The sequence below is a fragment of the Euphorbia lathyris genome, chromosome 1 (assembly GCF_963576675.1).
Source record: "Euphorbia lathyris chromosome 1, ddEupLath1.1, whole genome shotgun sequence".
Lineage (NCBI taxonomy): Eukaryota > Viridiplantae > Streptophyta > Magnoliopsida > Malpighiales > Euphorbiaceae > Euphorbia > Euphorbia lathyris.
Window position 1 is genome coordinate 134,794,629 of NC_088910.1, and position 12,856 is coordinate 134,807,484.

General features: G+C 34.0%; 1 protein-coding gene across 1 annotated transcript; it reads left to right on the top strand.

Annotated features, from left to right (window-relative positions):
* The first annotated feature begins 368 nt into the window (after positions 1–368).
* LOC136215587 (uncharacterized) lies at positions 369–1,258 on the top strand. Its single transcript, XM_066002943.1, has one exon. It carries the CDS (start codon positions 581–583, stop codon positions 1,079–1,081), a length of 501 nt encoding a protein of 166 aa, XP_065859015.1. The 5' UTR covers positions 369–580; the 3' UTR covers positions 1,082–1,258.
* The last annotated feature ends 11,598 nt before the right edge of the window (positions 1,259–12,856 follow it).

Below are 12,856 nucleotides of genomic sequence, written 5' to 3' on the forward strand. Positions count from 1 at the left end.
AAAAAGAGATCTAGAATAGGATTGAACTATTGACTTTTTTTATAGGACCGGACTGAAATGTACAACGGTACAATTCTGGAGATTTTTAAATACCTAATATTAGTGAGTAAATATGTTGAAGATTCTACAACTGGACCAAATCTCCAAAAAAATAAAGATCCAAAACCTAATTGAACCATTGACTTTTTTATGTACCATTGACTTTATTAGATACAATTCTCGAGATTTTAAATCCCCAAAGTATACTCACCTATAGGACGGGTACCCGGACCCGGAAACAGGTCAATACCTAAACACTGAGAAATAAGAATATTAAAATAAAAATGATAGAAAAAGTGACTTATGATAGAAGGAAAGAGTATATCATCTCTCTCTTTCTCCCTCAATAAATGCAGAGCTTATTAAACATACGAAAATGGAGAAATCAATGGCTCCAATACTTCTTCCGTGAACTCTTCCTTCCTTTACAGGTCAATAACTACCTCCTCCATTCCATTTATTTTCCATTACTTAAACCTACCTCTCTCTCCCTCTTTTCTTTTCAGCCAAACACCTCTCTCTCTCCCCCGTGAATTCATTAATGGCGAATCCAAAAAAAAATCCCCAAATTGAAAAACCTAACCCTCCTCTTTGGGATTGCGGAAGCTCTCTTTACGATTCATTCGAACTCAAATCCTTCGAGAAACAGCTTTATTCCGCTATACACTCCAGAAGTCTATCCATGCCTCATTTACCCGATCGGAGAGCGGCGGCGCGGGAGAAAGTGTCTCCGCCTCTTCCTCTTCCTCCTCCTCCGTCTGAATCGAAGAAATTGCCGTCGAAGATTTCAAGGTCGGTTAATAAGTTTCTGAAATCGGTGTTCAAGTCTAGGCAAAATTCTCCGCGGTTTTTTCGAGTTAAGGATCGACCGGGGCATGAATACTACGTCGTTTATGATAAGTCTGGGGCTCTTTCGACTATCCCTGAAGCGCCGGAGGTTGATTTTGGGGCGTTTTCGCCGGAGAATATTAATTCGTTGACGAGGAGAAGCGGGTCGGAGAGGTTCACGGCGGCTTCCATGATGGGTATTTCTTGTGCTTAATTAATTAATAGTATGACTGTAATTATGGTAATTAATTACTAATTTTTACATAATTTTTATGCATTATTAGGAGTTCTTAATTAGTTTTTGTTGCTTAGAAGTGTGAAATTTTGACCTTTTTATTATATTAGTATAATTAAATAATGATGAAAGATTATAATCTCCTATTTAGTTCGATTATTGTTTTTTTATTGGTTTTTTATATAGTTTATCTGATTTCTCAGTTCGAGACGTCATATATATTTTAGGTGGATCATTTTAAACAATTTGAGACCTTTAACTACTCAAGTCAACTTAAGTTGATAATTCGATTATTGTTTATTCTTAATTATAAGAATAATAACAATCGAATGAATCATCACTCTGATTTTTTCATATTAAACCGAAATATATAGGTATATATTGTAATAATTCTGAAACCTAAATTCGATACGATTTAGGATTTATTTAACTATAATTCCTTGTATCTTATGGAAATCATGTGGACTATTATTCCTTATCGCTCATCCTTAAGTTGAACAGGGTGTTGATGAACCATATTAACTTGTCCGGGAAAAACTGGTCCGAAGAAATGGATCTACCTCTGCACGAAGAAATAGAAAATGGCCCTTGGTCGCAAGACTATCCCATGATTCAAAATTAGCTTTCATAATTCGAACAGACAGACGGTATATGAAGGTTTCACATATCGTGGTGCAATCAAGGAAATATTCTATTATCATATGACTCTGCAACACAACTAACTGATTAAATAAACTTTTAACCTTTTGCATGATCACTATTACCATGAGATGAAGATACATACGTTTCTTGAATATCGTTTATGCGTATAAATTGGTCCAAAATTATTTCCAATTTCATTCACCAAAACATCAACTAACTCGCCAAGGTAAACAAGTAGCAAGCTTAAAAAGAAGAACAAGAAAAAAGGGGGGGGGGGAAGAAAAAAAAAACGTCTCATTTTTTTTTTTGGTGTTTTTGTATTTTTTGCTTGTTTTCTTTTTTTTTTGTTAAAAATTATATATTCATTTTGTGTTTAGTTGTTTTGCTAAAAAAATTATATACTCCATCCAAAGTTAAGTTTTGTTATTTGCCTCCCGGTAGATTTAAACTCAAATTTAAATTTGGATGACAACTAATTTTAGTGTAAGATCCAAACAATTTTACTTGTACAACTTAAATAATAGGATTAAATTGAGTTCATTTCGTTTTAATTAGCTTATCTTTAATTCTTTAGTTCATATCAGGGGCGGAACCAAGTGGTGGGGGGTTAGGGGGACTCGAGCCCCGGCAGGCGGTCGAAGAATTAAGAAAAAAATAATTTTTAGTAATGGTGTCTAGTAATATTTTGGAGAGAATTATATTGACTCTATGTAGTATTATTTCAATGTTTAAAGGTAGATAGGATGGTTAAGGATGCTTATTTTTATTTGAGAGGTCCTATGTTCGACTCCCTTCAACCGTTTTTTTAAAAAAAATTTATTTATTTTTATTTTATTTTTCAATAATTATAAAAACATGTTACCATTATTAATTAATTTAAATGGACTCTTTATTTTTATTTTGATAACACTTTTGAATTCATTTTTAATATGTCTTTACCATTAAAAAAAGTAGACATATTTAATATTCATTTTTATTATGTCTTTACTATTAAAAAACGAAGTAAACATGTTTAATTTTTTATTAGTTCAATGCTAGTTTCTAAAAAAAATGATAACATTTTTACAGTTTTAATGTGTTGGAGGTTAAAAAAAATTTGTCCAGCCCTAACGGGCTGGACTTTGAAAATTTACTGTCAACCGCACAGTTAATTTCGATTTTCTTAAATTTTTTTTTACTAATATGTTTGAGCCCCGGATCATCCGGGGTCCTGGTTCCGCCACTGGTTCATATATTAACTATTAAAGGCATATGCAATCAAACTCAAAAAGTTTAAAAATATAAAAGAACTTAACATCTCACGAGCTACTTTTGAGCTCTCAAGAGCGAATATCAAAAAACTCTGTTTTTTTTTTTACACTTTTGTGTGCTTTTTCTTGCTTTGAGTCATAAGGTTTGCATTAAATACGAGTTAAGTACGTGTGTTTTTACAAAAAAAAAAAAAAAAATAGATGACGAAAATTCCTTTTAGAATTAACTATTCTTTCATTTTATTCTCTTGTTTTTCATTATTTCTAGGAACCCCTTTGAATCTATTAACTATTTTTCTCTATTTTAAACTTATTTGTAAACCTCTAATTTCTTAAATAACTTTCGACCCTTTGTCTTAGCACTCAAAATCCGGAGGTGGCATCATTTTTTTAAATTTCCAAAGTTTTCTAGCAAGTTATACATTTCATTTCCGAAGAACTAAGATTTTTGTGCTTTCCTAAAATAAAAAAAGAAAAAAAAACAAGAACTAAAATGTTATCAATAAAGACCAATTTCATTTTCGATCTTAAAAAAAAAAGGATTCCAAGCACTTTTAGTGATTTTCAGTAGGGGTGGGCAAAAAAACCGGACAAACCGGAAACCGATAATCCGAATCGGAAAAAGCGGGTAACCGAACCGGTGGTTTTCTTAATGGTTAAAAAAATAGATAGGTACCGGTTTCGGTTTCGATTTCGGGTTAGGGTGTTCAAAAGCCACGGTTAGCGGTTAACCGAACCGTTTAATATATATATTTTAAAAAATTAATATATTATATAAGTTATATTATAATATATAATTGATGTATTGTACTAATATAGATTAATATATATATATATATATAAAAGTTATATTAGTGCTATACTTTAAAAAAAAAAATACATCAGTTTTGTTAAAAAATCAAAACTATTAGTTTTGTTGCAGTAGATTAATATACTAATTACAATTGCTGTACAATTGTTTTTATTTAATTAAAATCAAGAAAAGAAAGAAACTCTATTCTATTCTTCTTGTTATTCTCCTCTCATTTCACACACCACCATCAAACCATCAAACAGCTGCGGCATTCGTCTCTCCTCCTCGCATCGCCTTCGTCTCTCCTCTTCACACCGTCGTTCCGATCTTGTTTGAAATCTAAATTTTATATAAATTTGTTTCATTTGAATTTTTGAAATTATGTGTATTTTAATATTGTTTAAAAATTTAGGTTTGGGTAAAAATTATGGGTAACCGTTGATTTTTGGTTAACCAGTGAGAATTGGTTAAAAACCATTAACCGAAAAACCTAACCGAAATTAATGGTTAACCGGTTGTATGGTTAACCGACTGATATGGACCGGTTTCGGTTTGGATGGTTAAAAAACCGTTGATAACGGTTCGTTTAATTAACAGAACCGTGCCCACCCCTAATTTTCAGTTCTTCCCTTTTGACTTGCTAAAAAATGAATTTCAAATATCATTAAATATGTTATAGTTTAGTTTAGTGCTAAAACTTGTTCCTTAAATTGACATTTTTTCTCACCCCTAACCTTAGTCCCGTTACAATCCAAATTTGGGATTGTTTTTTTATATTGTTTTAATCATAACAAAGTGGAGTTACTTGGACGAATGTGCAAATCCGTATTTACTCCAAGTAATTATAAAGATGGGATAAACATCAAGTGACTTAAAATTTGTGCGATTGAGTGAACCACCATTTGAGAGGTGTTTATATACTTTATCCTTTAAATTTGTTCAATTAAGCATGTCTCTCTTAGTTAAAATGTGAATTTTTATGATTAGAGTGCAACTTTTTTTTTTAACATTGTATATGTATTTGCTTTCCGAGTACTTACTTGTAGAAATGTTTAGTTGGAGTCGACCACTTGGTTAAACCGAGAGATTTTTCTAGTTTGGCTAATTCTTTTACAAGTTTGGTTTAATTTACTAGGAGGAGAAGTAAAGTTTTAAGTGTGAGGAGGTTGATGACGTTTTATATTTATCTTTATATATAATATTTAGGCTTTTTTAACTTGATTTAAATCATTTTTATTACTTTTCTAGTTAAAATGAAGGGAAAATTACAAATCTAGGTCAAATGGGAGGCCCATTTACATATTTAACCCATTTACTCAACCCACTACATATCTAGACTGTTTTTATGTGACTTTCCCGTAATACCCCTACCCTTCCCACTTCCCCTCACTCTATCGGTTTCTCTCCCCTGTTCTCCTTGGTGCGCGAAAACGGTTTGGCTCCTCCATTAATGATTTGAAGACTTTTGATCTTCCTATTTGCCTTTAAATTGCATGAAATCTGCACCATGTTTCCAAATCACAATGAAGTTCTCTTTTCATCTCTTGATTCTGCAACTTCCTAACCCTAGAAAACGAAGCCATGGTTCTTCATCTTCCTGTTCGTTAATTGGTTTCTTTCTTCTTGTTACCATTCCAGAAATGGTTATTCTACGTTATTTCCGTCGTTCTTCCCAGTTTATCATATTGTTAGGAGCGAAAAATGTAAGTATCTGCTGTTTTTCCTGCGTTTTCCATGAATTCACTTTGCGTAGTCGATGAATTCGCGGAGATCTGCGAAGAGAACGAGCCTGAAACTTGATGATCTACTTCGCGAATCGATGAATTCGCGACGTTCTGCGAAGAGAAAGAGTCTGAAACGTATGGATCTACCTCGCGAATCTATTAGTTCGCGAAGTCTGCGAATAGATCCTTACGTTTCAGACCTCGCAGACTTCGCGAAAGCATCGATATGTGACGTAGATAGTCACATTTCAGACCTCGCAGACTTCGCGAAAAAATCGTTATGCGAAGTAAAATCACCTCTTCCCATGCACATTTACATTCGCATGCTTCGCTAATTTTCATTTCGCGAATCCAAAATCGTCCTTTTTCATAACTAACACGGTTAATTTTTTCTGTAGATGGTTGAATACGTAACATCCCTTTCTAGAAGGCGGCGTACTGGGCTGCAGGGAAGATGATTTTCCTTCCTGTATAGGGATGAACTTCCCCAAGATTGACACATTGACTCCTGAAATGATTCGTTAGGAGAGGTTGTGTCAATCTCGGGGTGCACCATGGGACACGTCCATCCCATGGTGCCAATTTTGAAGCGGATGCGTAATCTTGGTACCGGATTAGTTAGTTTCACTTTGAAATGATTAGTTAGTAGAGTTCATTGTGGCAATCTTGTTGTAAATTTTGATAATGTTATGATTTGAATGTCGTTATTGTGACAATCTTGTTGTAAATTTTGATAATGTTATGATTTGAATGTTAGAATCCGTTGTTGTTTGCCCTTTTTTGTTATATACCACTTCGCGAATTAGCTTCAAAACACATCCAGGCTTCGCATATGCGAACTAAATTCATCAAGCAAACCCAAACATTTACTTCGCAGACTTCGCATAGTATGGAATATGCGAAGTCAGACGGGATGGGGCGAGCCGCGCGTAAATATTGGGGGTATTTTTGGAAAGTCACACAAAATGAGTCTAGATATGTAATAGGTTGAGTAAATGGGTTAAATATGTAAATGGGCCTCCCATTTGACCTAGTTTTGTAATTTTCCCTAAAATGAATTATGAACTTAGTGAGTGTGAGTCAAATTTATTAAGTTTTAGTAATTTTTTTTGCTTAATTAAGTAGATTAATGTTTGTGAAATTTTAATTTTCTAAAAATTTAATTTCTTTAATCTTTAGTTTCAGTTTTGTTTAGACTCTAGATTTAATTGAGTTTTAATGTTTATTTTGAATTTTGTTTGTTTGAAAATGAGAGCTATCCTTTAACAAGTATAATTTAACAAGTTTAATGAGCTCAGTCTTGATCACATGCACCTTAATGAGCTTTAATTGATATTTTTCAGTTATAGAAGGTTATGGAGGCGATGAAGAAGAAAATCAATTCATAACTGCTAGAGTGTAACACTCTAGCAGTTACGAATTGATTTTCACTCTAGCAGTTACGAATTGATTTTCTTCTTGATGGCCTCCATAACTGAAAAATATCCATTAAAACTAAATTATACTTTTCAAAGGATAACTCTCATTTCAAACAAAATTCAAAGTAAATAGCATTCAAATGATCTCAAAACTAAAAAAATTCAAGAATTAAAGTTGATAAGAATATTATTTCCATCAACTCCACAATGGAAGATTGTCTGCTATTAGAGTGGTTATCTTGATCAACAGTAAAATGAGTCAAAATTTGAGCAAATGCAAAGTTCGAATGCTATAATGTCCAATTTTGAAGTTTAGGAACCACAATAAAAGTAAGGGTAAAGTTGAGTGAATATGAGTGTAATTTACTCGACTTTTTCGTTACTGAATTTTGTCTCCTAACTGCCTCTGGTGACCTGAGATGGCAAAGAACTGTCAGAAATTGGCGGCGGTCCGATGAACCTCTCTGATGCTTAAGTTAGACTGGTATTAAGAAGTACGAAGTGAACTTGAAAGCAATTAATCAGGAAAGAAAGTATTGAGACGCGACGTACCTGAGATCATGATTCCAAAATTACTTACATAGAGTTTGTGTACTTTACACATGGCAACTCCTTATTGAATTTGGACCCCATCTTTACTATTGTTCCGCATTAAGTGGGAGCTGGGAGCGTACCTTTGGATTCAGGGATAACTATTGATCCACGTCCCAAAGAAGCTTTCTTTGATGTTGAGCTTTCATGCTTTTTTTTTTGTTTATGAGCTCAATGAATTAGGTCCAAATGCTAGATTCAGGCCGTAAGTTATCATTTAAGCTTTTCAACCAATCATTCGTTACCATATCAATATACATAATGTTAGTAGAGATAAAGTTCATCGTTACAAGTGTAATTTACCCATAAATAACATAATATATGACTATGACATGCTAACATAAATTGACATCCCTAATTAGAATTGTTTTTTTAAGTAAGAATTGTTATTTTTACTAAATTTCTACTATTTTTTTAATTTATAATACTTATCCTTTTTCTTATTTTGTAAAAAACTTATCAATCACTAATAAATTTTCATGGTACTTAATTAACAATATAATTAATTGCTTGATATTGATTTCTAAATTTCCATCAATTTACAATAATCCACCACAATGCTCTGCCTAAAGAATCCTTGAAAAGTATTGTTGAAATTATATGTGGTCCAATAAATAAATAAATAAAACATATATTGTGAATAAGTTTCATTTCTTATGTCATTATGATATATTTTTCAATTGCTTTTATTGACCTTTACATATCAAGTTATTATGAAGATGATAGTCTAAATATACCAAAATTGTGTATTCCTTATGACCTCTCATCTTTAAATTCAAATCAAATTAATAGTTCTATAAACAATGTATATCTTAATTTATTAGGATAATTATATATATAAAAAAAATCATAGGGTAAATTACATCTATGGCCCCTAAATTTTGCCATTTTCATGATATGGCTACTGAATTTCAAAATATAACATACAAACCACTGAAATTTAATTAAATTACATATATTTTCACTATTAGGGGGTGTTTGATTGCTCAATTTTATGCTCATATTTATCTTTTCACTTCAAAATAGAGAGTTTTAAGTATTTGGTTAGTGATCTTCTATTTGCCTTTTACACCTGAAAAGTGAACTTTAACAAAAGCAGAGAATCTCTGCTTTTTGGAAAAACATTTATTTTCAACAGCAAACAGCAACCCGTAATAGTAACAACAAACAGTAGGTAAAACAAATGAGTCCTTACTGTTTATACTAAATCAACAGGTTAACTTCTCTCTCCCTATTTTATCTCTCACTTTTTTTCAACTTTTACAGTTTCCTCTCTTTCTCTATATTTTTCCTCTCTCCTTCATCTCTCTAGGATTAGTTATACAAGTCTGCCTATTATGAGGAGTTGCCTATTGGCGATGGCCGATGTGTTGGGGTTTAGTGTCCTATAGACAATTGTTCTAGGATACGAACTTAATGTAAATGAAGTGTTCTTTATATCGTTTGTTTTAATGAGATATATTTTCATAACTATATAAAGGCAATCCCTTTTAAGAACTAAATAAAGTCTAATAAAAGGAAATTCGTAAGTTTGTTTAAAGTGATTATAAAGTGTTCATACAAGCATGAAGTGAGACGAAACTTTATAATAAACTTAAAACCACCCCAAGTCAAGTAATATGTTCAGGATTGACATATCACTGTTGAGACTTGCATGTAACAATGTCTTCTGTCCCGACAGAAAGCTGATCTCACAAGCTTCATATATACAGATATCTGGACAATTACATGGATCCAATGAAAAGAAGTTCATTAGGATTGGGGACCCGACTTGAGATAACAGGATGGGTAGATTCATCATTGTCACCTGTTTATCTCATTGGTATTAATAGGTATAAGTAATCCTCAGACTTAAAGGAATGTTAATTAGTAATTCTGGATTACGGAATGTGACGCTTTGATCCTATTGTAACACAATCCTTAACAGAGATGACTCTGGGGTGTGAACAGCAGACGTTGGGTATCACAGAAAGTAATTGCAGGATAGTTATACATTGGATTGAGCATTTATCACTCCCGATAAATGAGAGGTATGTCCATGGATCGTTTGTGGAAGACTTGACTCTAAATCCTTGCAAGGTGATAGCTTAAGATTGAAATGCAGATTTCTCTTAACCTATCTAATTGGAGTTGACTCGGCCTGTACAAGTAAAACGCACGTCTCGCTATATGTGACTTGACATTATCCATAGTCATAAGATTCAGTTCAAGGATGTAGTTGATAAAGGATCGAATTATACTGTAACTAATACGGAAAGGTTAACGACAGAATCAACATGTCTTCTTATAGCTCTGGGGGAATGATTACGGACTTGCCAATCACATTTTGCGTACATCATTCCGTTATGCAAATATTAAATATAATTCTTTGAAAATTAATTTAATAGTTGCATACGGCTAGAAGCAATAAGAACCTAATGGGTCACACATAAGACTTGGAATCCAAAAGAGAAACAGATGTTAATTAATTAATGGAAGCCCAACTGAGCCCAATAGGGCCCAGTTAATTAAGGGGGGCGATTTTATGTATATTAGATACATAAATAATTAATTTGATTTTATCAATTCTAATTAGATTAGGATTATGAATTAAATTAATTAAAGGATAAATAAGTTAGGAGTTTTAATTAGATTATATTACTCCTATTATTATCCTATAAGGTTACTAATATTATCTTTACATTTAAGATATAATTATAGATAATAAATAAGAATTATATTCCGAATTAAATTCTTATTCAGTAACCTAATTCTATCTAACTAGGGTTTAGATACAAGAGAATAGTTTTTTGGAAGATTCTTTTGATCGTTATGTTCAAAGGAAGTCTACTCACTTTCTTTGTTGGAGAAGACCTCGAGAAGGGTTGATAAAGCTCAATACAGATGGATCTTGTCTTGCTAATAGTAATATTGCAGCTGGTGGAGTCTTGAGAGATGATGGGGGTGCTTGGATTTCTAGGTTCTCGCATAATCTTGGCATAGGGTCTTCCTTCTTAGCTGAGTTGTGGGGTATTTATTCTGGTCTTGCACTGGCCAGCAGTATGGGGATTGTTAATCTGAGTGTTGAATCTGATAATCAGGAAGCTATCAGGTTAATTTCTAGCAATTTAGCTATTGGGATGAAAGGCAAGAATCTTATTAAAAGGATCAAGAGGCTCTGCCTTTCCTTTGCTTCTATCACTTTCTGTCATATCTTTAGAGAGCAGAACAGGGTGGCGGATCGTCTGGCGGCTGCAGGTCATGAAGGAAGTTTGGGAGTCACTAATTATCCTTCTCCTCCGGCCTTTCTCTCCTCGATCCTTCTAGAGGATATGGTGGGGGTTAGCTTTTCCAGGTTAATCCCGGGTTAGTTTTTGTTTTGTTTGCTTTTATTTTCTTTTTCCTACCAAAAAAAAAAAAGATACAAGAGAATATAAATACCCCCCTACATGTGATTTTCGAAAGAGACTAGTCTCTCCCGCAGACTGAGAATTTTGATCCCTATAGTAGAGGACGGAATTCCACCGATTGCTTCCGAATCAATTGATTTCATCTGTTTCTTTTTCTCCTTGATCTTGTGTTGATTAATTAGAGGCAATCTATTTTGGTTGCTATTCATCGGTTGATTTCTAATCGTTTACTTGTTCGTTTTGTAGTGTTCATGAAAGAAGAAAAACAAACAAAAGGGAGAAATTCGTTCTTGTTCCTCCTGCATCAGGTCAGTTCACGATTTCACGGATTCCCGGAGATTGAACCGTCGGATCGCCGAGATTTTTGGACAGGAGCTTCTAGACATATTCTTCCACGTTTCCACCGTTGGGAATGTCGTTCGGAGGTCTGGAAGGTCCGTTCGGGTAGGGGCAGATTGGTAGACAGTTTCCATCTCTTTTGAAGTTGTGGGCACTTCGTTTGCAACGGTAGATTGAACTCCAAAAGGTTTTTCCTTCTATCCCTCTTTATATGAAATAACGATTAACGGATCTTGGGTTAATGGAAATAGGTTAAAATTTTTATATTTCTGCTGCTATACGTTAGCCTATTTTCCTTCAGTGGTATCAGAGCCAACGTTAAATCCGTTATTTCATATATGAAAATTTAGAAGTTTTTCAATCAGGTTGAATAAATATTTATAGTTAAGTTAATTAACAAAACTGTTTTGATTAATTAGTTCTAAAGATAAATAAGTTTTAATTAATTGTTAATTAAAATAGTTTATGCATATGTTCCTAATTATTTCGGTTGATAATCATTATAACAAAATCTATTAGTTTTATAGTTAGGTTGATAAAAGTTAAATCTATTGATTCTAAAGATAAAACGGAAAATCTATAATAGGTTTTCTTATTTTCTGAAAATCGTTTTAAAACTGATATATATATATATATATATATATATATATATATATATATATATATATGTACATAATTTAAAAAAAAAAATTGGACAGCAGCTCGGGTCGCGCCTCACCGCGCGACTCGGCTGCTGTCGCACGGTTGCTGCCTCGCGGCAGCAACCGCGCGGCGTCTGACTGCCGATGCCGCAAGGCAGCGGCTGGCCAGACGCGCTAGGACTGTGATAGGGGTCAAAAACCCCTATCTTTGGGTACGGTTTTAGGACGATTTTTAGCGTTATTTCATGAATAAGCGAGCAATTCTCACATTTATATGCTTTTGTGTGAGTTAGTTAGGAATTGGAAATGTTTTATTAACTTTTCGTTGTTTAGGCTCGTTTTCTGATCATTTTAGGCAAATAAGGCCAAAATGGCATGTATGTTATAATTCCGTTATCTTTTATAGCTAATTGATCCTCCAAAAGTCGCACCAAACGGAGCGTTTGTTCAAAATGAGCGATTGGCGGGTCAATTTAGCATTGAGACTAATGCTATTTGGAGTTTTCGTGCATGCGTAGGGATAAGTTCGGGCGAAAATTACATCATGGGACATCGAGCGACAGTGTAGAAGCGTGCAGGGCAAAACCGCTCGTCGGACTGGCCTTTTTAGGCCAGCTCGCCGAGTAGGCCTCCAGGGGCCTGCTCGGGCGAGCTAGGGGCCAGCTGGCCGCGCAGGGCCAGCTCGCCGAGCAGCGCGCCCTGCTCGGCGAGCTGACCTGCGAGAATTGGTCAAAAATATCAGTTTTGCCCCCACGACTCCACGATCGGTCCCACGACTTCCCACCTGCATAAGGACACGAAATAGGTCAAAAAGAGGGCCCGAGCTACAACTATAAATAGAACTTTTCCATTGTAAATTAGATATCTTTCATTATTGTAATTTACTTTAGTCTTTCCCCCTTGAGAAATCCTCTCCACCTCCTCCATCTCATCTTCTCCAACCTCCATTGAAGAAGCTCTGAAGCTC

Coding starts and splice junctions, on each gene's coding strand:
- LOC136215587 (XM_066002943.1), top strand. CDS start 581: ATGGCGAATCCAAAAAAAAATCCCCAAATTGAAAAACCTAACCCTCCT.